At 46.8% G+C, this 27,560-nt stretch overlaps 2 protein-coding genes across 4 annotated transcripts in view; one reads left to right on the top strand and one right to left on the bottom strand.

The window, feature by feature from the left end:
- The window catches only part of LOC120986624, a 128,240-nt gene extending 111,972 nt beyond the window's left edge, over window positions 1–16,268 (bottom strand). The window contains exon 1 of one of the 2 annotated variants that reach the window (XM_040415288.1): window positions 15,937–16,268. The gene's annotated coding sequence lies outside the window, so the exon portion shown is untranslated. The remainder of the gene's footprint in view (window positions 1–15,936) is intronic. The other variant, XM_040415287.1, reaches the window with a different exon arrangement.
- Window positions 1,055–26,620, top strand: FIS1 (fission, mitochondrial 1). Of its 2 annotated transcripts, none has more exons than XM_040415290.1 (5): window positions 1,055–1,210; window positions 17,216–17,348; window positions 23,770–23,846; window positions 23,955–24,060; window positions 26,301–26,620. In XM_040415290.1, exons 1-5 carry the CDS (start codon window positions 1,166–1,168, stop codon window positions 26,393–26,395), a joined length of 456 nt encoding a protein of 151 aa, XP_040271224.1. In that variant the 5' UTR covers window positions 1,055–1,165; the 3' UTR covers window positions 26,396–26,620. The 2 variants fall into 2 exon arrangements, with proteins under 2 accessions (XP_040271224.1, XP_040271223.1); XM_040415289.1 differs by having other exon boundaries at window positions 1,205–1,338.
- The last annotated feature ends 940 nt before the right edge of the window (window positions 26,621–27,560 follow it).

Here is a 27,560-nt window from a genome sequence, read left to right as displayed (position 1 = left end):
TCGCCTTGCTTTACAAAATGCGTCATATTGAGTGATCAAAAAATGGCACCAATGAAAACGTCGTCTCATCCTGCTAAAAAATGAGCCCCCGCAAAAGACAATCACCCGAAAAATAAAAACCAATGGCGCCTGTAAACCAATCCATCCGCACTGCAAAATCCATATGGCGCTCCTTCCCTTCTAAGTCCTGCCACGTGCCCATAGAGCAGTTTACCGCCACATATGGGCTATGTCTGTAAACGGCAGAATCGGAGTAATGTATATTCAGGTTTGCCCGCCCTTGGTTTCTGCTTTAACCTCCCTCCTCCCATCCGTAATCCCGCGCATGCGCCGATGAACGCCATAACGCGCGGTAAACTGCGATGCCCCGGCCCGACTGCGCTCATTTAATGTGCACGCGCCGATATGGCGTTCATCGGCGCATGCGCGGGATTACGGACGGGAGGAGGGAGGTTAGAGCAGAGACTAAGGGAGGGCAGACGCGGCGGAGGGGGAGTGGCTTCGTATGAAAATTTTCGGTAAATTTAGGAATTTTTCCTAAATAAAGGTGACTCGAATTTACCACTGACATGAGGTACGAGGTGTCACGAGAAAACAACCCGAGGATGTTCCAGAGTTATCACCACATAAAGCGACAGCGGGGCAGGAATAGGGGAAAACTGAAGGGGTTAAACGTCACAAACCAGAAATAACGACAGAATATATCGACGATTAACGCGTAAAAACGGGCGCCGTCCGGAAATGATAACGCCTGAGACGTCGTACATAACGGCGAGGTAATAACCTGTCAGGGCAAACACCATGTCATAGAATAATACATGAGAAGTAAAAGGGTTAAACTCCACAGACATTAAAGGGGCAGGAAAACTGCTCAAAATCTAGAAAAATAAAGAATGTCTCATTCTAATGTTTTACAGTGCGGTCATTAAACGGTTAATCACCCCATGTAATAATAGGGTTACAGCCCGTTACAGGGGGCGTGGTCGTGTGACGTCATGACGCGACGCTGTTTTGCCAGTAGTGAACATGGCGCGTCAGCTTCCTTCTCCTTCTTTCTCGCCCACGACGGTTTCCTTTGACCTCACTTAAGATGGCGGCGCGGGAGCTGTGAGGCCGAGGCTCTCATAACCGGAAGTGTCGGGGCTGGGGCGTCACTCCGGTCACGATGGAAGCCGTGCTTAACGATCTGGTGGCCGTGGAGGATCTTATGGTGAGAAGGAGGAGTAGTAATGACAGAGCCTGTGTATGACTTCACTGCTGCTGGGTGACCTCATACTGTGTCTGGGACTAGACAAGGTAAAGGGGGCGTGGCCTGACACCGCTGCAGTTTGCGCCCAGGTGTCGTGAACGTGGCGCGGTAACCCACAGCAACCAATCAGCTTGCAGCAAAGGGAAAAGGGCAGCTTGTTGTATGGTTGCTATGGGCGACAACGCCATATACTTTATGCGGTTTTTAACGCGGTTGCGTCAGTGTCAATAATTAGTGTCGCGCCGGGGCGTCTGCTGCCCTCACTTACTCCTCCTGTCAGAGTCAGGAGGACAGCGCGACGTGGCGGCGGCACAGACGCCATCACCAGGGAACGCCCCAGGTCCGCTCTGCCGATGACACTGCGGATCTTGTCCCCAGAGTTCGGGAGCGGACACCGCGCCCCCGGATACTGGCGCCAGTGGGACGTAGCGCTGACGTTCACGGCCCGGCGGTGGGTTCTCCAGCATCTGAAGTGAAGAAGCGCGGCAGGAACCGCTGTGTGAGCGAGCCTTCACAGCTCACTAAGGGTTAAAAGGGGGTGAGGTTGGAGTGGGCCCTGTGCAGTCCGGGTGACGCCCCCATGTCCACCATGCCAGCAGCTGTCCGCTCCACGGCCTGGCGATGTCCATATATGGGCAGTGATGTCATCGGCACGCCCCGGAGTATTGGCCGCCATTGTAAAAAGTAAGGTGGGCCGGGGTTCTGGTAATGGAATTTTTGCGGATCCATTGTACTAGTGCCTAAAACGGACAAGAATAGGACACGTTCTATTTTTATTTATTTTTTGCGGGGCTACAGAACGGACATACTGATGCGGACAGCACGCGGTGCGCTGTCCGCCTTTTTTGCGAACCCATTGAAATGAATGGGTTCGCATCCTATCCGCAAAAAAAAACAGAACGGACATGTAAACAAAACGCGTTTGCGTGCATGTAGGTTTTTTTTAGGAACCATTTTGCGCTTTTTTAAGTGTATTAAATAACTTTTTATTACTTTTATTTTTAGGCGGAAAGATAAACAAAAAACAGCAATTTTTACATTATTTCGTGGAATTTATTTACGGCGTTCACTGTGTGGTAAAAATCACCGACTTCTATTACCTCCTGCAGCCGTCGGCTCCGCAGCTGCTCCCTCGTTCTCCTACAGACTGACGGAGAAGGGGGGGGGGGGGGCTTTTTAGTATTTACAGTCTTCCACTAACATTGTGGCCTCCATAGGAGCCCCAGGACCTGGGCGGCTGCTTTAGCTGCTCATATCTCTGAGATATGTAGATTGGTATTGTTTGAAAGCTGACATTTCAAGCTTTCAAACAATACCAGAATGACAGCAATATCTTCAGTACATGGGAAGATATCACTGTTAGAAATCAGGGGCGGTGAATAGAGCTGAAAGCAAAAGCCGATTTTGCCTGCGACTATTCCTCGTCTCCTGCTTAGCTTGGACTTTCTCCTTTTCGTCTTTTGGCCCGGAATGCCAGTTTTCAAACCAGACCACGCTTCTAGCGGCTGCCAGTCAGGAGATATATCCCCCTCCACTTCTGCCCGGCAGTTAGGTGGTTAAAGAGCCCCCATCACCATGACCAGCTCTGGTACAGTGGGGGTCATCATGGTGAGCACCCACATCACCTCCAGCGCTAGGATTCCTCGCTGCCCTGAGATCATGCGCCGGCAGAAGTAGAGTTCAGAGGTCAGAGCGGGGAGAGCCGGGTGAGACTGCTCTCTCCAGGTCCCGGGGCTCCTATGGATGTCCCAGAGAGAGACAAAAAAAAATAAAAAATGCTGCCCATCGCCCTTGTTATTCCTGGCAGACGTGTCTCTCACGTGGACCACACAGCGGGTGCAGTTCCTGTAAAGAGACAGCAGATGGCGCTAGAGCACAGGGTGAAATCTGCAACTAACCCATCGCAGTTCTGCACTGTACGGACAACAGCTGACTGCGTTACAGCCCCGCCATCTCTCTGATTTATTTTTTATAGTTTAATAGTTTGGACTTTTTGGCCGTGGCGATATGTGCTGTTTGTTTATTGTTTATATATTTCATATGTAAAATAGGGAAAGGGATGATTTATACTTAAAGGGTTTCTACCACTTGGTTTTCACCTATTTAGCTGTCAGACACTAGCGATCCGCCGGTGTCTGCTCTCCCAAACAATCCTAATATAATAGCTTTTGGTGCAGCCGTTTCGCTAATAAAAGAACTTATATCTATATGCTAATGAGCCTCTAGGTGCTATGGGGGCGTCATTAGCGCCTAGAGGCTCCGTCAACCTTCACAAAATGCCGCCGCCCAGCGCGTCCCTCCAGCCCGCCCATCTCCTCCGGAATGCGATTCTCCCTGTGAGCCAGCGGACGAATTCTCGCGCATGCGCCGTGCGCGTCTGTATTCGGCGCATGCGCAGTGAATGTCTGACCGCCTCCCTGCTCAGACATCTCCACTGCGCCGATGACGTCCTAGTGCTCCGAGGAACAGGCGCAGTGGAGATGTCTGTGCAGAAAGCGGTCAGACATTCACTGCGCCTGCGCCGAATACAGACACGCACGGCGCATGCGCGAGAATTCGTCCGCTGGCTCACAGGGAGGATCGCATTCCGGAGGAGATGGGCGGGCTGGAGGGACGCGCTGGGCGGCGGCATTTTGTGAAGGTAGACGGAGCCTTTGTGACACAAAATAGGTAACGTTTCCATCCCCTTCCGGGATCCTTCTCAAGCCAAGTGCACAGACCAACATCCTGCTGGTGTCCATATACATGTCCAGCTTCTCAATGACTTCATCAAGTGATTACAATCAATAACAGCTGATCCCAAGTCACCTCCTGCTATTGAACAAATTCAGTCCATTCCAGTGTCTTCTCGTAGGGAGATCTCCGTACATATCCCCAAACACATCTTTGCATAAAGTGCACCTTCTCCTAAAAATGTATATAAAGAATCACATATTATATAAAAGTGCAAGTGTATTATAAAAACACAATAAAATCCCTTGGCTATAGTTAATTCATCAGGACCGAGAGGCGCGTTCTGCAATTGAATGCAATTCATCCAGCTTGATGGGTTTTTTTTAAAACGCATGGTGTGAACACCACCCATCTGAAGAATTCATTTATATATGAATGCGCTCATTCCGACGTCCTCTCTGCACAGGAATCCAGTGACGCGAGTGCACATCCAGCCGCTGCAGCATACAAAATGTAACATTTTTTTGGGGCATCTTTTATCCTCGCACTCGTTGTAGTTATGCAGTTTTAATCCAATGCAGCTCAACGCCCTAATTTATTCCTGCGCAGTCACTCATCCAAACCACGTCCGTGACGCTTCACCACACACAATCGCAGGCTTGAGAGTCGGTGTGAATTACCGTCAATACCCGCATGCGACATGGTGTATAAACACCATCCATGTCACATAACGCCTAAAAAATCATTGACACTATTCAGTCACCTTGCAGGACGCCTCTCTCGTCCCATGAAGCCACATATCTGTAATACAAAACAAAAATCGTTATCAATGCAAAAATTCATATCTGGTCTCTGCACTCAATGTAATGATGTATCTGGAGATCATGCAGCGGGAGCCCATGCCCCCCATCTCATACCCACCGTAACCCGGTAATCAATGTTTAACCCATGGGGTTTCAATGTATCAAGGCGATGTATCCATTTTAATTCTCATTTCTTCAGAAGAGTGAGTCTATCCCCTCCTCTATCAACACATTAAGGCCTCATGCACACGACTGTTGTGTGCATCCATGGCCGTTGTGCCGATTTCCATTTTTTTTTCGCGGACCCGTTGACTTTCAATGGATCCGTGGAAGAATCGGAAAATGCACCGTTTTGCAGCCGCATCCGTGATCCGTGTTTCCTGTCCGTCAAAAAAATATGATCTGTCCTATTTTTTTGACGGACAACGGTTCACGGACCCATTCAAGTCACCTGAGGGGTTAATTGTGCGTATCATAGCCCCCTGTAAGAGATCATGTGCTGCCAGGCAGCAGGGGGCAGACCCCCCTCCCTCCCCAGTTTTAAATTCATTGGTGGCCAGTGGGCCCCCCTCCCTCCCCTGTAGTTAACACAATTTCCCCCCCCCCCCTATCATTGGTGGCAGCGGAGAGTACCGATCGGAGTCCCAGTTTAATCGCTGGGCCTCCGATCGGTGACCATGGCAACCAGGACGCTACTGCAGTCCTGGCTGCCCTGGTTACTTAGCAATAGAAGCATTATACTTACCTGCGATGTCTGTGACCGGCCGGGCGCTCCTCCTACTGGTAAGTGACAGGTCTGTGCTATAAGCAATGCGCCGCACAGACCTTTCACTTACCAGTAGGAGGAGCTACCGGCCGATCAGACATCGCAGGTAAGTATAATGCTTCTATTTATTGCTAAGTAACCATGACAACCATGACTGCAATAGCGTCTTGGCTGCCATGGTAACCGATTGGAGCCCCAGAGATTAAACTGGGACTCCGATCGGTACTCTCCGCTTCCACCAATGATAAGGGGGGGGTTTAATTAGGGGGGGAGGGAGAAGGGAGGCCGCACTGGCCACCAATGAGTTAAATACAGGGGAGGGGGGGGGGTCTGCCCCCTGCTGCCTGGCAGCACCTGCCAGGCAGCAGGGGGCAGTCATGTACACAGTTCTTTTAGTATATTCTAACCTGAAGCGTCCCCATCACCATGGGAACGCCTCTGTGTTAGAATATACTGTCGGATCTGAGTTTCACGATCTAACTCAAATCCGATGGTATATTCTAACATAGAGGCGTTCCCATGGTGATGGGGACGCTTCAAGTTAAAATATACCACCGGATTGGAGAAAACTCCGATCCGATGGTATATTAATAGGGACTCCTGACTTTACATTGAAAGTCAATGGGGGACGGATCAGTTTGCAATTGCACCATATTGTGTCAACGTCAAACGGATCCGTCCCCATTGTAAGTCAGGACGGATCCGTTTGGCTCCGCACGGCCTGGCGGACACCAAAACGACTTTTTTTTTTTCATGTCCGTGGTTTCTCCAAAAATCAAGGAAGACCCACGGACGAAAAAACGGTCACGGATCACGGACCTACGGACCCCGTTTTTGCGGACCTTAAAAAAAAAAAAAAAACGGTCGTGTGCATGAGGCCTATCTCTTTCTAAGATCATAAATCTCAGATCCTGTTCCTTATGCTGCTTTTCCGAGAAATGTTTAGCCGCAGGCAGATCCTTCCTTTTATCTCTGATAGACGGTCGATGGTTATTTAGTCTCGCCTTGATATCACACGTAGTCTCCCCTACATACAGCAAGTGACCTGGGCACCATAATACATATACGACCCACGACGAATCACAAGTCAAGTATTCTTTAATCTCAAATCGTTCACCCGTCTGCGGATGCGCGAATTCCCTGCCCTTCTGTAGATACTTACAATTCACACATCGCAGACATGGGTAACAACCTGTCCTCTTAGTTTTAGAGTCTGCTGGACCTGTTTTTTCTGCCCCTCTACCTCTGTTCTCACCACTCGGTCTTTGATGTTTCTGGAACGTTTCAAAGGAGGTGCAGCGAAGGCCGAAATCGCAGGGAATCCGCTCCTCAGTGCACCCCGATGTGAACGCACAATGCGCTCCACTGCCGGACTCGGCTCATTGAATGTCGTAACAAACGGTATCTTCTCCGTATTAGTTTCATTTTAACATTTAACAAAGTATCACGAGTTATTTGGGCAGCTTTAATCCTGTTCTCCTGAATTACCTTTTTTGGGTAACCACTTTTTTCAAATGAGTTTTCCAATTTTTTTTAAAGCGCCTTCCGCGTGTTCCTCATTGTCTACAATTCTTACTCTCAACATTTGGCCGTAAGGTAATGACCTGATCGTTCTTCGTGGGTGTCCACTCGAAATATGTAGAATCGTATTTTTCTCTGTCGCTTTGATATTTAAATCTGTATGTAGGCTCCCATTGTCCACATAAACCTGCGTGTCTAAGAATTGCACCCGTTCACTCGAGGCTGTTAACGTGAATTTTATGTTGGTATCCATGTTGTTCAAAAAATCATGAAATACATGTAACGAATTAAAAAAAAAAAACAGCAATCTGGATGAATTGCATTCAATTGCAGAACGCGCCTCTCTGTCCTGATGAATTAACTATAGCCAAGCGATTTTATTGTGTTTTTATATAATACAGTTGCAAGAAAAAGTATGTGAACCCTTTGGAATGATATGGATTTCTGCACAAATTGGTCATAAAATGTGATCTGATCTTCATCTAAGTCACAACAATAGACTATCACAGTCTGCTTAAACTAATAACACACAAAGAGTTAAATGTTCCCATGTTTTTATTGACCACACCATGTAAACATTCACAGTGCAGGTGGAAAAAGTATGTGAACCCTTGGATTTAATAACTGGTTGAACCTCCTTTGGCAGCAATAACGTCAACCAAACGTTTCCTGTAGTTGCAGATCAGACGTGCACAACGGTCAGGAGTAATTCTTGACCATTCCTCTTTACAGAACTGTTTCAGTTCAGCAATATTCTTGGGATGTCTGGTGTGAATCTCTTTCTTGAGGTCATGCCACAGCATCTCAATTGGGTTGAGGTCAGGACTCTGAATGGGCCACTCCAGAAGGCGTATTTTCTTCTGTTTAAGCCATTCTGTTGTTGATTTGCTTCTATGCTTTGGGTCGTTGTCCTGTTGCAACACTCATCTTCTGTTGAGCTTCAGCTGGTGGACAGATGGCCTTAAGTTCTCCTGCAAAATGTCTTGATAAACTTGGGAATTCATTTTTCCTTCGATGATAGCAATCCGTCCAGGCCCTGACGAAGCAAAGCAGCCCCGAACCATGATGCCCCCACCACCATACTTCACAGTTGGGATGAGGTTTTGATGTTGGTTTGCTGTGCCTCTTTTTCTCCACACATAGTGTTGTGTGTTTCTTCCAAACAATTCAACTTTGGTTTCATCTGTCCACAGAATATTTTGCCAGTACTGCTGTGGAACATCCAGGTGCTCTTGTGCAAACTGTAAACGTGCAGCAATGTTTTTTTGGACAGCAGTGGCTCTCTCTGTGGTATCCTCCCATGAAATCCATTCTTGTTTAGTGTTTTACGTATCGTAGATTCACTAACAGGGATGTTAGCATATGCCAGAGACTTCTGTAAGTCTTTAGCTGACACTCTAGGATTCTTCTTCACCTCATTGAGCAGTCTGCGCCGTGCTCTTGCAGTCATCTTTACAGGATGGCCACTCCTAGGAAGAGTAGCAGCAGTGCTGAACTTTCTCCATTTATAGACCATTTGTCTTACCGTAGACTGATGAACAGCAAGGCTTTTGGAGATACTTTTATAACCCTTTCCAGCTTTATGCAAGTCAACAATTCTTAATCGTAGGTCTTCTGAGAGCTCTTGTGTCCGAGGCATTATTCACATCAGGCAATGCTTCTTGTGAAAAGCAAACCCAGAACTGGTGTGTGTTTTTTATAGGGCAGGGCAGCTGTAACCAACACCTCCAATCTCATCTCATTGATTGGACTCCAGTTGGCTGACACCTCACTCCAATTAGCTCTTGGACATGTCATTAGTCTAGGGGTTCACATACTTTTTCCACCTGCACTGTGAATGTTTACATGGTGTGTTCAATAAAAACATGGTGACATTTAACTCTTTGTGTGTTATTAGTTTAAGCAGACTGTGATTGTCTATTGTTGTGACTTAGATGAAGATCAGATCACATTTTATGACCAATTTGTGCAGAAATCCATATCATTCCAAAGGGTTCACATACTTTTTCTTGCAACTGTATGTGATTGTTTATATACATTTTTATGAGAAGGTGCACTTTATGCAAAGATGTGTTTGGGGATATGTACCGAGATCACCCTACGAGAAGACACTGGAAATACTTGAATGGACTGAATTTGTTCAATAGCAGGAGGTGACTTGGTATCAGCTGTTATTAATTGTAATCACTTGATTAAGTAATTTTGTACACGTGTAATAAATAGCTGGACATGTATATAGACACCAGCAGGATGTTGGTCTGTGCACTTGGCTTGAGAAGGATCCCGGAAGGGGATGGAAACGTTGCCTATTTTGTCACATGTGTGAATAAAGACCCTGCGGTTTTTACAAGAGGAGCGCTGCCTGGATTTTACTTGGACCAGCAATGATAATTAACCTTTAATACAGGAGTCAGAGGCAGGGTGCCGGCTGTGTTATTCTGCTGCCGGCACCCGCCTCCTGTATTAAAAGTTAAAGAGGACCTTTCATGAATCCAAACATTGTAAACTAAGTATCGGGACATGTAGAGCGGCGCCCAGGGATCTCACTGCACTTACTATTATTCCGGTTCGCCCGCTGTGGCCCCCGGTATATTCTCCCGCTCTGTATGCTAATTGCTAGCATCGGAGAAATGGGGAGGAGCCTGCCCTTTTTCTCAATGGGCGTTCCTTCTCCCTGGCTGTGACGCTCTGCGCTTTTCTTGGACAGCGCTACAGCCAGGGAGAAGGAACGCCCATTGAGAAAAAGGGCAGGCTCCTCCCCATTTCTCCGATGCTAGCAATTAGCATACAGAGCGGGAGAATATACCGGGGGCCACAGCGGGCGAACGGAGCGGCGCCCAGGAATAATAGTAAGTGCAGTGAGATCCCTGGGCGTCGCTCTACATGTCCTGATAGTTTACAATGTTTGGACCCGTGAAAGGTCCTCTATCATTGGTGGCACAGTGCGCCCGCCCCTCCATCTTCTTATTGGCGGCAGCAGCAGCGGCACAGGGGGAGGGAGAGTTGACAGCGCTCCATGTTCTCTGATGCTAGATGCTGTGCAGTAGGGCAGCCTAGTATCGATAAATGTCAAATCCCGGTATCGTATCGATACCCGGACAAAAGTATCGATTGGGTTTCGATACCCACAACAACCCTAGCATAGACCTCCTATCATTTTAGGTTACGAATCCTATTGCAGCCCAGAAAATCTGTAAATCAGAAGACCTACCGATGGCCACAAATGTTCCTGTGAGAGCACCCCCAGGATAACAGGGCTGGAACCAGTACCTCCCCACATGTCATCTCCAGTCCACAACCTGTCCACTCCATACATCTCTGACCTCATCTCCTGATACCTCCCCACATGTAATCTCCAGTCCACAACCTGTCCTCTCCATACATCTCTGACCTCATCTGCTGATTCCTCCCCACATGTCATCTCCAGTCCACAACCTGTCCTCTCCATACATCTGTGACCTCATCTCCTGATAGCTCCTCACATGTAATCTCCAGCCCACAACCTGTCCTCTCCATACATCTCTGACCTCATCTCCTGATACCTCCTCACATGTCATCTCCAGTCCATAACCTGTCCTCTCCATACATCTCTGATACCTCAAGAGAGCATGTCTCTTCTTGTACAGAGTTGCTAAGTGCTGTTGTCTTAAGTATACACTGAGGTGTCTCCTGCCAGACTTGTGTTCAGACACTTGTCACAGGATTGTATAAACATTTCTGAGCCTACTGGGTGACAACTTGTGGTTGGTGTCACTGAGGAGAGACAGCTATACTTTTCCTAGGCTGTTAACCCCTCTGAGGTGTACAAAATGTAGAGAAGTCCTTTTGCTTTTCTTCTGGTGGACATCCTGACTTTAGTCAGATTAAAGGCTGTTTTCAGAATTGTATTAGTTGCTGTTAGTTCCCTCCATTCTTACCTTCTATACATGTTGAGGATCACTTAGCCCCTCTACCTAGTCAGGGCTCCAGATGGCGACCAAAATGGTCGCCAATGCGACTTAAAATTTACAAATGGCGACAAGACTTTTTAGTCTTGTCGCCATTTGCGACTAGACCCGCCGCCGCTGCTCTTCTCAGATGATAGTTCTCTGCCCGCCGACGATGTTCTTCTCAGCAGCGCAGTGGAGGAGGAGTCTCTCTACCCCTGTACTGCCGCCGCAGCCAATAAGAAGAGGCAGGAGGAGGAGGGGAGGGGCTGTGACCACTGCGCCACCAATGAAGATAACTGACCTGTAATACAAATACAGGAGGCGGGTGCTGGAATCAAATAGCCGGCACCCAACCTCTATGACAGGAAGCTGCGATCTGCTGCAGTTAACCCTTCAGGTGCGGTACCTGAGGGGTTAACTGCCGCTGATCGCAGCTCCCTGTCATAGATGTTGGGTGCCGGCTATTTGATTCTGGCACCTGCCTCCTGTATTTGTATTAACAGGTCAGTTATCTTCATTGGTGGCGCAGTGCGCCCCCTTCCCCCAACACCTCAGTATAATAAACATTGGTGGCGCAGTGCGCCCCCCCCAACACCCCAGTATAATAAACATTGGTGGCGCAGTGTGCCCCCCCCAACACCCCAGTATAATAAACATTGGTGGCGCAGTGCGCCCCCTTCCCCCAACACCTCAGTATAATAAACATTGGTGGCGCAGTGCCAATGAGGGTTAAAAAATTTTTATAAAAAATAATTAACTCACCTCCTCCAATTGATCGCGTAGCTGCCGGTCTCCTGTTCTTTCTTCAGGACCTGTCAAAGGACATGTGGTGACGTCACTGAGCTCATCATATGGTCCATTACCATGGTGATGGATCATGTGATGTACCATGTGATGAACCCAGTGATGTAACCACAGGTCCTTTGACAGGTCCTGAAGAAAGAACAGGAGACCGGCATCTACGCGATCAATTGGAGGAGGTGAGTTAATTTTTATTTTTTTTAACCCTCAATTGACCTTCTACCAAGCCTCCTGTATTAAAGAATGCTATTATTTTCCCTTATAACCATGTTATAAGGGAAAATAATACAGTGAATAGACTTTCATCCTAGCAACCATGTGTGAAAATCACTCCGCATCCGCACTTGCTTGCGGATGCTTGCGATTTTCACGCAGCCCCCTTCATTTCTATGGGGCCTGCGTTGCGTGAAAAACGCACAATATAGAGCATGCTGCGATTTTCACGCAATGCACAAGTGATGCGTGAAAATCGCCGCTCATGTGCACAGCCCCATAGAAATGAATGGGTCGGGATTCAGTGCGGGTGCACCTCCCCCATTGCACCCGCGCAGAAATCTCGCCCGTGTGAAAGGGGCCTAAGGGTGAATAGGACAAGGGTTCCAGCCCCTAAGGGGGCTAATAGTAGGTAAGAAAAAAAAAAACACAAACACTAAGGCTACTTGCGGCAGTGTGATCCGGCAAGCAGTTCCGTCGTCGAAACTGCCCGCCGGATCCGCTGATCTGGATGTGACTGAAAGCATTTATGAGACGCATCCGGATGCAGATCCATCTCGCAAATACATTGCAAGAACGGATCTGTCTCTCTGCTTCTCATGCAGACAGACGGATACGTCTTGTATCTTTTTTCACATTTTTACCGGTCTGCGCATGCACAGGCCAGAAGGACGGACCCGTCTTTCCGGTATTCTGAATGCCGGATCCGGCACTAATACATTCCTATGGGAAAAAATGCCTGATCCGGCATTCGGGCAAGTCTTCTGTTTTTTTCGCCGGAGATCAAACCGTAGCATGCTGCGGTATTATCTCCGTCCTGATCAGTCAAAAAGACTGAACTGAAGACATCCTGATGCATCCTGAACGGATTACTCTCCATTCAGAATGCATGGGGATGAAACTGATCAGTTCTTTTCCGGTATAGAGCCCCTAGGACGGAAACGTTAGTGTGAAAGTACCCTAAAATATTAAGTTTAAATCCCCCCCCCCCTTTCCCAATTTTACATATAAAATATATAAACAATAAATAAATAAATTATATTACATAGCGCTGCGTCTGAAAAGTCCAAACTATTAAATTATTAAAAAATATCTCCTATGCGGTGAGCACCGTAACAGAAATAAATAAATAAAAAACATGCGATTTGCCATTTTTTTGTCACCTTGTCACCCCAAAAAATAGGATCGGACTGTTCTATTATGGGCCGAACGTTTCATAAAATGCGAAATGCACGCGGCTTTTTTTGGTGTTTTTTTTTTTTTTTTCGTGGTATTGAGTATTGTAATACTTTTTTATGGTGACGAAAGCGAATCAATATTTTGGTATCGAAACAACCCTACAGCGATCTGACCGGCGTAGCGTTGTCACGATACCAAAATTTTGATTTGGTTTCGATTTGGCGACTAAATTTTTCAGTTCAGGAGCCAATGGCTACTAGGTTTTTTTTTTTTTTTTGTCTGGAGCACTGACTGTATGTGTGGTTGAGATTGTGTCACTGAAGGGACTACCCCATCATAAACTTCCAGCCATGGCTTTATCCATTGCATTTCCGTTGTATAATTACAGGTTGGCCGTTCAGATGAATGGTTGTCCATGTAACACAAAGATGGCTGGAGTCCACCAGAAGAAGAGCTGTTCTCACCGAGTGGCTCTTTCTTCTGGCTCATAGGGGTCCTGAGCGCTTTTGATGGTTTATTTTTAGCCGAGGAGGAGGGCAAAAGTTGCAGTAATAGAAATAATACGTAGGCCTACAGAATGTGAAGGGCTTGTTCACATCTGTGTTTGGAGCCTCCGTTGCAGATTCTGTCAAAAAGACCGGACAAAAAAGCATTAGGCCCCTTTCACACGGGCGAGATTTCCGCGCGGATGCGATGCGTGAGTTGAACGCATTGCACCCGCACTGAATACCGACCCATTCACTTCTATGGGGCTGTGCACACGAGCGGTGATTTTCACGCATCACTTGTGCGTTGCATGAAAATCGCATCATGCTCCTCTTTGTGCGTTTTTCACGTAACGCAAGCCCCATAGAAGTAAATGGGGTTGCGTGAAAATCGCAAGCAAGTGCGGATGCGGTGCGATTTTTTTACGCACGGTTGCTAGGAGACGATCGGGATGGAGACCCGATCATTTTTATTTTCCCTTATAACATGGTTATAAGGGAAAATAATAGCATTCCGAATACAGAATGTATAGTACAATAGCGCTGGAGGGGTTAATTAAAAATAAATAAATATTTAACTCACCTTGATCCACTTGCTCGCGCAGCCGGCATCTCCTTCTTTGCTGATTGCAGGAAAAGGACCTGTGGTGACGTCACTCCGGTCATCACATGGTCCGTCACATGATCTTTTACCATGGTGATGGATCATGTGACGGACCATGTGATGACCGGCGTGACGTCACCACACGTCCTGTTCCTGCACACAGCAAAAAAGAAGACAGAAGAGAAGCTGGGCTGCGCGAGCAAGTGGATTAAGGCGAGTTACATTTTTTTTAATTTTTTTAAAAAAAAACATTTAACCCCTCCAGCCCTATTATACTATGCAGTCTGTATTCAGAATGCTATTATTTTCCCTTATAACCATGTTATAAGGGGAAATAATACAATCTACAGAACACCGATCCCAAGCCCGAACTTCTGTGAAGAAGTTCAGGTTTGGGTACCAAACATGCGCGATTTTTCTCACGCGAGTGCAAAACGCATTACAATGTTTTGCACTCGCGCGGAAAAATCGCGCATGTTCCCGCAACGCACCCGCACCTTTTCCCGCAACGCCCGTGTGAAAGAGGCCTTACATGCAGGACTTTTTTGTCTGGTAAAAAGACAGGATCCCGTGCAGAAACTGAATGGATCCCATCATAGTCAGTCTGGAGTCATGGAGTCTGTTCAGCTCTGTCCGATCCAGCGCTTCCGACATTTTCATTGTTCTGCTCCTCTTACGGAGCAGAACGGCAGAAATAAATAGCGGTGGTGTGAACGTGGCCCTAAGAGGTGGGTGTTTATAGAGGGGACCATTACTTGTCTTAATAACATCAGGCAATTCTAGCGAAGTGATAAAGTCCAATATAGTGGATCTCCTCTGTACTTCATCACAGGTCAGTCATAAAAGTGACGGCTCCCCTGACGGAATGAGTAGGCCGCAGCAGCCCTCTGGTTATAGGTGGCATACAGCTGCACGTAGGTCCATTAGCTCTGGGACCCTGTCCTTGTCCACACCAGTGGATCCTATGACATGTCACACACACACACGTATGACCCGTAACATGGGAGTGAACCAGCGCTATGGAGAGCGACTAGCTCCACTTTCAGCCTAAGTACTGCAGAGAGGCCTGAGGACCACAGTAGGACACAGGCCCTCCTGCCACCGCCCTCCACATGTACAGGGCCCACTCCTCAGAGCATACACACCCTGGAGGCTCCTTCTGTGTCCATATGCCGTGGATGAATACACATACTGTACGATACCTGGTGCCACCCCTACCCACAGCTCCTCTCAGCATAGGCGGAGAGGAGCTAACTTACTGGGCTCATCCTGAGCAGCAGCTGGGACCGGAGGGTGAACCCTGCTCTAGTTCCTGCACATGGTGCTCCGGGTTCTTTAGGGTGTTGGCAGCACCCTCTGCTAGAGCTGTCCTGTGCAGATGGTGTGCGCATGTAGTTACATCGCGCACCGCAGCTTCAGAGAGGCGTGCCGCTCAAACCAACCAATAACAAAGCTGCTTGCTGTAAGGAGCTTTGTTATTGGTTGTTTCAGGCCGCAGCATCGCTTCGCTGCCCGTGCCGTTCAGTGTGCCCTGCGCCGATGAAAGGCAGGAAAAGTCTAAGACGTATCGGTACACCTTAAAGAAGAAGACTTTGCGACGCTTGTACAGGCGTTATTACGACCTCTAGTGGCACAGTATCATAGCCTTGGAGTTACTGTGATGTCATTCATTTGAGCCAGAAGCCCCCCTTCCTTAGAGCGTCCTGACCTTACCCTAAAATTTGTCCATTGTGATACTTAGCATCCGATTGAATTTCAGGTGACTCTGACGTTTCTCCAGACGGTTATTCCTTAGTCGCTGTGCCCTTCCTGGATGGGTAATACACGGTTCCCATCACGTCCTTAACTCGTTCCTGTGAATGATTTCACATTACAGCCTTACGCCTCCATATAATTCTGGATGGCATGAATTGGAAATGATCAACTTGACCCCCTGGCTGCCGTCCATCTCCTGTTTTGGGAATCTGTCCACCAGGAAGGAGACACCTCAGGCGTTTTTCCCAGTGTGTTGATGGGTTGAGTCACCACATTTGCAGAGTGACGTTCTAAGAGATGTCGCCATATGACAGACGTGTCCTTCACACTCCGGCATCAAGTATGGAAGTAATTTGCTCTTCAAATGTGCCCTCGGAGTCACCTCCAACGGAGTTTGTCATAACCCTTTACCTTGTCATGCTTGTGAGCTGAAGTTATAGGAAGAGCCAAGAGGCCTCAGAGTGCAGAGCTTACATACATGCCCAACCCGGGGCCGCATTCTCCGCGCTTGTCGCTATGGCGTACCCACACAACGTGACAGTACTGAACCACCGCTGGACTCAAACTGACCACCTTCATTCGCAGCTTGTCCATGGTGATCATGTAAAGCATTTACCTTATGAAGGCACGTCCATGTGGCTTATTGGGGTATAGGGTATCATAGAAGGGGGGTCTACCGGCTGTTGTATTCCATCCTATTGGGTGGGGTATAGGGTATCATAGACGGGGCTACCGAATGTTCTAGTTTATCCTATCGGGGCATATAGTTATCATAGAGGGGGTCTACCGGCCGTTGTATTTCAAACTATTGGGTGGGGTGTATGGATATCATAGAGGGGGCTACCGAACATTGTATTTCAACCTTTTAGTGTATATGAATATCATAGGGGGGTGTCTACTGGACATTACATTTCAATCTATTGGGATATATGGATATTATAGAGGGGGTCTAGTGGACATTGTATTTCAACCTAGTGCGGTACATGGGTATCATGGAGGAGTCTTCCAGCCTTGTATCTCCTGGCTGCTGCAAGGAGCTCCCTACCTGGCCATGGTTAGCTTCCAGTGGTTGAGAAGGGACCAGGGCACCCCGGCGCCCACTTTTTGGAAGGCGTTGTCTTGTCAGGGCTCATTAAGATAAAATTCTGCTTCCGGTTTCTTCGCCCTTGTTCTACATTTGCACAGTAACTATTGCTTTCCCAAATCATTACGTTTCTGATTGTGTTTGGATTTACAGAGATTTGAGAAGAAGTATCTAGCCGAAATCTCTGCAGGATCGCTGAGCAAGAGCACGCAGTTCGAGTACGCCTGGTGCTTGATCCGAAGCAAGTACACCTCCGACATCCAGAAAGGGGCAGGGTTTTTGGAAGGTAAGCGCAACGGCTGGCACTTTTTTAGTTACTTTGGGCGTCTCTTATACGACTGGGAAGTTGTCCTGTTGGATGTATTGCGTCCTCTTATGGCGGCCAGTGAGATGCTTGCTTAGGTTTTTCAGTATTCACTCAGTGCCGAAAGGTTTGGACCGGATTCATGTCGTTGTCACATGCCGCCATGCCCGATGTCTGCTGCACGGAGAAGACTCTCCTCAGGGCTCAAAACCAAGGACGGTTCCTGATGGCTAAACCTTGTGGACACAGAGGGGGTTTGGCTGCATGGCTGAAAACTTCCAAGGAGGACATATTCTATAATAAGTCTATAAGGAGCAAGATTGTGATACCTCCTGTGATCAACAAATGCGCCAACGTTTAAAACCTTTGGGGCAATTAATTTTTTTATGATTTGCGTCTCACTCATTTTAGACTAAGGCTGCGTTCACACGGGCGAGATTTCCGCGCGGGTGCAATGCGGTTGGTGAACGCATTGCACCCGCACTGAATCTGGACCCATTCATTTCAATGGGGCTGTTCAGATGAGCGATGATTTTCACGCATCACCTATGCGTTGCGTGAAAATCGCAGCATGCTCTATATTCTGCGTTTTTCACGCAACGCAGGCCCCATAGAAGTGAATGGGGTTGCGTGAAAATCGCAAGCATCCGCAAGCAAGTGCGGATGCGGTGCGATTTTCATACATGGTTGCTAGGTGACAGTCTATACACTGTATTATTTTCCCTTATAACATGGTTATAAGGGAAAATAATAGCATTCTGAATACAGAATGCTTAATAGGTGATCAATTGAGGTTTAAAAAATAAAAAAAATTAACTCACCTTCTCCTCTTGTTCGCGTAGTTCTCCCGGTCTTTAGTTCTTTAAAAAGATGAACTATGGGCTAAAGGACCTTTGGTGACGTCAGATCACATGCTCCAATCACATGGTACATCACCTACTAAGCATTCTGTATTCAAAATGCTATTATTTTCCCTTATAACCTTGTTATAAGGGAAAATAATACTATTTACACAACACCGAACCCAAACCTGAACTTCAGTGAAGAAGTTCGGGTCTGGGTACCACAGTCGGTTTTTTATCACGTGCGTGCAAAACACATTGCACACGCGCGATAAAAACTGAACATCGGAACGCAATCGCAGTCAAAACTGACTGCAATTGCATTCCTACTCGCGCGGGTTTGCCGCAACACACCGGGACGCATCCGGAACTAATCCGGACACGCTCGTGTGAACCCAGCCTAAAGGTAATTTTTTTTCAATTGGTCTTTATTAAGAATGTTCAGCAGTTTTTGAGATACAAGGGTTAAAAATCAGTCTGTTTGCAAGCTGGCGCAGTGCGTTTTCTTTGAATCCCATCATGACGGCTCATGTGAAGCTTTATAAACACAAATTTTATATATTATTTTTTTATTTTTTTATTTTTTTTTTTTTATTGGTTTTGTTCTTTGCCAAGTTTTAGTAATGACCTGACAGCACTTGTTTCATTGGAGCACATCTGGTGCTGCTGGGGCCCAACAATCTCCACAGCGTGAGAGGGAGTGAGCTGCAGTACCGCTCACAGCCACTAATCAATGTGTGGGGCTGTTGCAGGGAGTCAGATCATCACTGATCTAAAAACCTTTTTAGGCCTCATGCACACGACCATTGCTTTGGTCCGCATCCGAGCTGCAATTTTTGTGGCTTTCGATGGAGCCGCCAAAGATGCGAACGGCAGCACTCCGTGTTCTGTGGATACACAATTTGCGGACCGAAAAAACTCAGCACGGTCGTGTGCATGAGGCCTTACCCCGAACTCCGTTTTACGCATGTACCCACAAATTACTAGTAAGAGGAATAGAAAGTCGTGTATTGCATGGTTTCCTAACCAGTTACTCTGGAGCCACTTGTATCACTCGGGGCCCCCAGCCGATGGGCCCCAAGAAAGCCAATCGTGGCACCAAAGAAACAAGTGATGATGTCATGACGTTATCTAATTTTTTATTAGAAAAATCAAGCAATAATATTTCCATACAAAACAAAACATCAAAATTATTATTTCCATTTTCTTAACCCTTACCCCTCCCCCCACCATCAAAAAATACGAAAAGGGGATAGTGAGGAGGTTGAACCAGAAAAATATAAAAAATTCCATTCTCCCCATACCTTGAACCCTTTAGGCCTCTTGCACACGGCCGTGTAGCTTTTTCAGTATTTTGTGGTCTGCAAATAAAAAGGATCCACAAAAAATACGGATGACGTCCCTGTACATTCCGTTTTTTGTGGAACTGAACAGCTGGCCCTAATAGCTGTTAAACAGAACTATCCTTGTCCGTTATGCGGACAATAATAGGACATGTTCTATCTTTGAACGGAAATACAGAAACGGAAGGCATACGGAGTACCTTCCGTTTTTTTTGCGGACCCGTTGAAATGAATGGTTCTGTATATGGAACGCAAAAAACGGAACATAAAAGGAGAAAAAAAGGCCTTATCCTCAGTTTCTTTGTTTTATATAAAATATTTTCATATCTTTTAGGGCTCATTCAGACGGCCGTATGCTATCCGCAGAAATGCGGATCCGTTTTTTGCGGATTAGATGCTGACCCATTCACTACTATGGGGCCCTTTTTCTATTCCACGGTTCCGCAAAACAAATGAAACATGTCCTATACTTGTCCGTGAAAATCAGGACATGGGCCCCATTGAAGTCTATGGGTCCGCAAAAATACTGAATGCTATCCGTTTTTTTGCGGATCTGTTTTTTTGCGGACAGCATTCAGTATTTTTGCGGACAGCATACGGCTGTCTGAATGAGCCCTTAAAGGGTTTCTGTCACTCCGCAAAACTCTTTTTTTTTTTTTTTTGGGCTAGTTAGATTGCTCATAGTGCGATATAGGAGAATATAATGCTCTTACTTACTTTCATGCGGCCGATTCTTTATAAAACGAACTTTTATAATATGTAAATGAGGGCTCTACCAGCAAGTAGGGCGTCTACTTGCTGGTAGCTGCTGCAGAAATCCGCCCCCTCGCCGTGTTGATTGACAGGGCCAGCCGTGATCTCCTCCTCCGGCCGGCCCTGTCAGTATTTCAAAAATCGCGCGCCTCTGGTCATTCGGCGCAGGCGCTCTGAGATGAGGAGGCTCGTCTCCTCAGCACTCCCTAAGTGCGCCTGCGCCGATGACGTCTTCTCTTCCGGTGATGTCATCGGCGCAGGCGCACTGAGGGAGTGCTGAGGATACGAGCCTCCTCATCTCAGAGCGCCTGCGCCGAATGACGCGAGGCGCGCGATTTTTGAATTACTGACAGGGCCGGCCGGAGGAGGAGATCACGGCTGGCCCTGTCAATCAACACGGCGAGGGGGCGGATTTCTGCAGCAGCTACCAGCAAGTAGACGCCCTACTTGCTGGTAGAGCCCTCATTTACATATTATAAAAGTTCGTTTTATAAAGAATCGGCCGCATGAAAGTAAGTAAGACTATTATATTCTGCTATATCGCACTATGAGCAATCTAACTATCCAAAAAAAAAAAAAAAAGAGTTTTGCGGGGTGACAGAAACCCTTTAATCTTATTAACGAGATTTAACCATGTGTTTATACTTGGAGTATTGGATGAGAATCAAGAGCCTCGCCAAAAACATTATTTTAACCAAAAGAGTCCTTTTATATTTATGGCACCCAACTCGGAATCCAAGACTCCACCATAAATGGAATCGCCACTTTCAGTTTTTGGGTAATAAAGTTATGAATTGTCTGCAATATTCTTTTAGTTCTGTACAAGTCGGAGACATAGGTGGACGATCGGCGTCCGGTGAATCGCACCGCGGACCGTTAGAAGTGTTTCTCAGACCCCATTTGTTAAGCCGTAAAGGTGTAATATAGATTGTGTAAAATATTAAATTGAACCAAAATGTGATTAAAATGATAAGAAACTAATCCTAAATTTACCAATATAATATCCCAGTCATCTAATGGAATCATTGGGCAATCCCTTCTCCTCCAGCCCTGGGCCCGGGGGGGGGGGGGGGAGCGTAGATTATGAAATCACGCTTTAAGTAGATATTTATAAAGTGGATAAATCTTAACCCTCTTTGTGCCGGCTTCATGTGGAAGTGTCTATGCCAAACAACGACTAAAAGGTGCCGAACGTAACAGAAAATGCCTAAACCGAGATAAATTGGATATATTAGATGTGGGACGAATCCAATTTTTTTCGAATCCGAATCCGAAAAGGTTCTCGAATATATCGAATCCTACGAATCCTGTACATAATTGTGTGAACGCACGGTGTAAGAAACAAAGTCAGACCGCGTCAGTTTGTCTGAACCTCCGCCTCCCAGTCACGGTCACACCCTATATGACCGCGATGACCCCTGCTCCTATCACTACAGAACATACAGGGTAATACAGCCCCATACCTCTTACATCCAGTGACGTCTCCTCTGATGTAGATGTTCTCTTTCCTCATCTTCTCCCTTCAGACCAGACCACCATTTTTCGGCCATTTTTCGTCTCTGCAGTTTGACAAAAAAAAATCTTAGTTTACTACTTTTCCATCATCCTCCCATCTTCTGGACAAATCATCCTAACACCCCCAATACTGTGCCGCTCCTCAATACTATACTGCAGAAAATACCCCTGATAATACTAGTACCACACAGAGCCCCCCATATAAAATACCCCTTCTTTGTGGCCTCAGTAGATGCCCCCATAGTGCCCCCCAATAATGTGCCAATAAGAAGTGGCCCCACAGTGCCACCCAATAATGTGCCAGTAAGTGTCCCCATAGATGCCCCCCTAATCATGTGCCAGTATCAAGTGCGGAGTGCCTCTCTCCTCCCCCCCATGTGCCGGTATCATAGTGCCATCTCCCCCCCATGTGCCGGTATCATAGTGCCATCTCCCCCCATAATGTGCCAGTATTATAGTGCCACCACCCCCATAATGTGCCAGTATCATAGTGCCATCTCCCCCCATAATGTGCCAGTATCATAGTGCCATCTCCCCCCATAATGTGCCAGTATCATAGTGCCATCTCCCCCCATAATGTGCCAGTATTATAGTGCCATCTCCCCCCATAATGTGCCAGTATCATAGTGCCATCTCCCCCCATAATGTGCCAGTATCATAGTGCCATCTCCCCCCATAATGTGCCAGTATCATAGTGCCATCTCCCCCCATAATGTGCCAGTATCATAGTGCCATCTCCCCTCATAATGTGCCAGTATCATAGTGCCATCTCCCCTCATAATGTGCCAGTATCATAGTGCCTCCCCCCCCCCCCCCATGTGCCAGTAGTATCATAGTGCCTCTCACCTCTCCCCCTGGCATCCACAGATCCCCCACCCTATAACAGTGCCATCCACAGACCCCCCCACCCCATAACAGTGCCATCCACAGACCGACCCCCCCCACCCCATAACAGTGCCATCCACAGACTGACCCCCCACCCCATAACAGTGCCATCCACAGACCCCCCCCCCCCACCCCTTAACAGTGTAATCCACAGACCCCCTATTGCCGCTCCAGTACAGTTATAAAGTGTGTAATTTAATTAATAATGAATGATTCATGCTGCCCCCTCTGTCTGTAGTACATTCAATATATCCGACTTACAGGGATACTGACATCGTAATGCAGGCCGGCCGGGCAGACGAGCGGCAGAGTGACTGACTGACGTCACCTGCCTGAGCCGCCTGCTTTATGAATGAAGCAGGCGGCGCAGGCAGGTGACGTCAGTCAGTCACTCTGCCGCTCGTCTGCCCGGCCGGCCTGCATTACGATGTCAGTATCCCTGTAAGTCGGATATATTGAATGTACTACAGACAGAGGGGGCAGCATGAATTATTATTAATAGAATACACATTTTATAACTGTACTGGAGCGGAGGGGCCGGATCACAGTGAACGCACCGGCCCCCAGCTCCTCCTCCCAGTCCCTCCCATCGGATTCGTATCAGGTAAATTACGTCGGGATTCGAGTCCACGAATCCAGCAAGATTCGAGGGATTCGTGGATTCGACTAATCCCCCATCCCATCTCTAAGATATATCTTCTCTTTGTGCCAACTCAAAGAACGAAAGACTACCCCCATTCCCAACCACCTGTGCGAGACAGAGAATCTTATTTTTTTGCCAATATGGACCCCCAACCAAACACTCGTTATCACGCCGTTCTCGTCAATCATGGCTTAAATAAGTGTTTATGAAAGTCAGGAGATCAGTTAGAAGTAAAACAGACTGTGGCCGTTTTCAAACCCATTTTTAACCCATGTATTTTAGAAACAGCTGAGCATTTTTTTTTTATAAAGACCAATTGACCAAAAAATAATTTTAGCCCCAAAATGAGTAAAATGCCCCCAAAGGTGTACATTTAACCAGCCAGTAATATCCTGAAGTTCTGTGCTTTTTCTTTCCTCCAGATCTTTTACCAAAGGGCAGTAAAGATGAGCAGCGAGACTATCTGTTTTATTTGGCAGTGGCCCACCACAGATTAAAGGTGAGGGTAAAGCGGTCGCCCACCTCCTATATTTTTACTTTTGGTGTAGGAATTTGGAGGGTCCTTCAGTAATTGGTGGAGTAACTTCCAATGTGGTTCTGTTCTCAGGAATATGAGAAAGCTCTTAAGTATGTGAGGACGCTTCTCAGTAAGGAACCGAAGAACACACAGGCTCTGGAGCTGGAGAAGGTGATAGAGAAAAAGATGCAAAAAGGTAATCAAAGACAGGACCTCAGGTCAGGAGTAACAGAGGAGCAGGGATGGGGCTCATCTTGTGGCTAAAGAGTGATATACAATTGCCTAAAGGTACCCATGAAGTGAGGAGATATCTCCTGTGGGAAAGCATTGTCAAGCTTGCCTGGTGCTACCTTCTTCTGACGTCTAGTATCGGAGGAAAGTCAGGACACCCTCATGCACATTAGAAGGCTGATCCTGTTGAAATCGCTGGCTTTCCTCTAATACAAGTGTGGCCAACCTGCGGCTCTCCAGCTGTTGCAAAACTACAACTCCAATCATCCCCAGACTGCCTACAGCAGGGCATGGTGGGAGTTGTAGTTTTACAACAGCTGGAGAGCCGCAGGTTGGCCATGCCCGCTCTAATATGTATGGTCACATAAATCAAGGAAAATATCGGAAAGTGTCAGGAACAAAGAGGAGCGTTGTTGAAGAGCAGTGAAAGGTGAGCTACTTGGAACAGAGTTGAGGAGGAGAATGTGTCCAAGGTGTAGAAGCAGCAAGATAGTGTAATGGGCAAGTTCTTAAAAGCTGGCCATACCCATCGGGGTCCATTCACACCTCCGCAACGTGTTTTGCGGATCCGCAAAACACGGACAGCGGCAATGTGCGTTCCGCATTTTGCCTGCACTAATAGAATATGCCTGTTCTTGTCCGCAATTGCGGACAAGAATAGGACATGTTCTATTTTTTTCGGGAACGGAATTGCGGACCCGGAAGTGCGGGTCCGCAATTCTGTGTCCGGGCAGCACATCATGCTGCCCCATAGAAATTAATGGGTCGGCAATTCCGTTCCGCAAAATGCGGAACTAAATTGCGGACGTGTGAATGGACCCTTTGACCTATGTCATCAGATGTCCATGGGTCCTCCTGACTCTCCACCTGACACCAGATGTCTGAGAAAACGAGCATCTGGCTGCTTTTTATCAACATGTGCCCGATCCTTTTGTTTTTGGGGAGGAAATAGCGGCATCAGACTTGTCTAATAGCGGCTTTCTTCCCTCTCCCATTTGAGCACACGTGTATGGGGGGGATCAGAAAGTATTAGGTGAATGGTTATCTCATGACTGGCTTAAAGGGGCACTTCCATCATTTATCACATGTTAACAGCTAATATTCTAGAATAGTTATATTTTTTTGTAAGGTTTCCTGAGTATCATTTTTGGAGTCACTTCTAGTATTCTGCCTCCAGTCCTGGCTCTTTAACTTCCTTTGCTTGGACTTTTACCACCGCAGACCATTTCATTTGACTTTTTCAGTCAGACCATCACTGAGAGGGATGAGCGACTCAATTAGAGCAGTGTTGGCCAACTCGGGTCCTCAGGGCCAACCTACAGGTCATGTTTTTAGGATTTCCTTAGGTGACATAATTAGTGTTAGGGCGTCAGGACTTACCACAGGTATTCACTCTGTGGGATATTCTCAAATCCTGACCGGCAGGTGGGCCCTGAGGACTGGAGTTGAGGAACACTGCATTGATTAGTGTAAAGTGTGACGCTCTAAGTCTTTTTCTGTGGGCATCTTTATCTAGACCTGCGGCTGTCCAGCTGTTGTAAAACTACAATTCCCACCATGCCCTGTTGTAGGCTGTCTGGGCATGCTGGGAGTTGTAGTTTTGCAACAGCTGGAGAGCCACAGGTTGGCCATCCCTGATCTAGACCTATTGAGAGAACATTAGAGCGGTCATATTTTTTATCCTAGTCTTACAACTACTAGTATCATGAGGATTACCCTGCAGATAACATCTTCCCATCACAGCATCATTAAACGGACAGTATATTACTTCCGAAATGAGAGAGAACGGCAAAAAAAATCTGAATCTATCTGTTTTCTATGAATATTGAGTTATAAAAGTACCCCTTTCTGTAGGAAGTGTCCCTTTAGGAGAAAAATGAGAAAGCATCCTGTACAGAAAAGAGTAATACATGGAAGGGAATGTATCCAGTACAGAACAGAGTAGGAGAATTACGAAATGCGTCAGTACAGAGATAAGGGGGAGATAGTAGTGAACATGAATGTACTGAGTGCACAGAGTAGTAAGGGAAGGACATGAAGGTGTCTGTATTAGATACAAAGAAGTGTAGGGAAGGGGACCGGAGTTCTTCAGGGTGGGAATGTCTTCAGTATATAGTAAGGGGAGGCATGGGACCTCTTCAGGCACAGAGCCAAGTACTGGAAGAAAAGGAACGTTCTCATGTCTTGTTTTCTTTCTCGTTTTAGAGGGTTTGGTCGGCATGGCGATTGTAGGCGGAATGGCCCTGGGAGCCGCAGGGATCGCTGGCCTCATCGGTTTGGCTATTTCAAAGTCCAAATAAATGGAAAAATGCATCACAAGGCCTTGTTTTTTTTTATTATATTTCACGCAGTACCTTGATCTCTAATCATGCAATTATAATGGAATTTACGGCCACTAAACCCTGGCCTGGTCGCCGAATTCTCACAAGATAATTTATGATCTAACATCAATGACTTGGACGCTTCATCGATAACCAACCCGACCGGTATCTAAGGCTATTAAAGGCTATTATCGCCGCTGTAAATGGGATTTGTATCTTTCTTCTGTGTGCGTGTTGGAAGCTCTCGTTATCCTCAACCCTTTCCGGACTGTGATCCATCCACGTATGGCCAGATTAAGCTTCAACTGCAAAAACAATTAAAACAATTATTATTCTTTTGACTTTTTTTCACGCCTCGCAGGTCCTTAGTTTGTCTTGGATCGTAATTTGTCACGCCCCTTGGTATTACGCGACCTGTTTTTCAGGCTGTCAGGTTTAGAGCTCAGCTCGTCTTTACACCTCCGCTGTGTAATCCTCAGTCCTCGTCAGAAGTGTGCCAGCTTTTTTTATTTCTTTTTTTATTTGTGTTCCAGGGGTGGCAGCGCAGTCCTTTTTGTCAGCTGTCTCCGAGATTAATCCTTTCTAGAGATCTAGACAATGAGGTATTTTTCCAGATTATTTATTAAGTCTCTGGACCCCAGATAAATATTTTGAGACTTGTTGTTAAGGGCCCCAGCCGTATTGTGTGAAAAGACAATGACATAGCGAAAGCGAGTTATTTAGTTTGTTTAGGGAGATCCTTTTGGCTGAGAAATGGATGGACGTCGTGGGCAGAAGATCATAAACCTGTCTTGATCAAAGACCATTGTGTTTGGTAAATTGAGTCATCGCTTGAGATTGACATCAACAGTTTTACAACATTTACGTCCTGGCTAGAAGAAGTTCCTTGTGTTTATAATGGAAGTGTCCCATGTAGACATGATGCCACCCAATGCTTGCCAACAGAAAGGCCATCGTTGGTTCCATCCACAAAGTGGTTGCTCTCTTGGTGGTTGTTGCCAATGGTGTGTTACGTTTCATGCCAAAGATTAAAAGTCTAAACTCATGAAGTTCTTGTAGGAAAATCCAGTCGACCCTACTTCGAAAGATTAAAAAGCAAAACCACTTGTTTCGTCTTAGAGGATATTTCCATTTCTTCACATAT

Source organism: Bufo bufo, chromosome 1, assembly GCF_905171765.1.
Source record: "Bufo bufo chromosome 1, aBufBuf1.1, whole genome shotgun sequence".
Classification (NCBI taxonomy): domain Eukaryota; kingdom Metazoa; phylum Chordata; class Amphibia; order Anura; family Bufonidae; genus Bufo; species Bufo bufo.
The sequence above is the reverse complement of the archived record's forward strand: the minus strand, read 5'-3'. Positions and strand labels throughout refer to the sequence as shown.

Coding starts and splice junctions, on each gene's coding strand:
- FIS1 (XM_040415289.1), top strand. CDS start 1,246: ATGACTTCACTGCTGCTGGGTGACCTCATACTGTGTCTGGGACTAGAC. Junction 17,349..23,769: donor AGGGGCAGGGTTTTTGGAAG/GTAAGCGCAACG, acceptor TCTTTCCTCCAG/ATCTTTTACCAAAGGGCAGT. Junction 23,847..23,954: donor TGGCCCACCACAGATTAAAG/GTGAGGGTAAAG, acceptor TTCTGTTCTCAG/GAATATGAGAAAGCTCTTAA.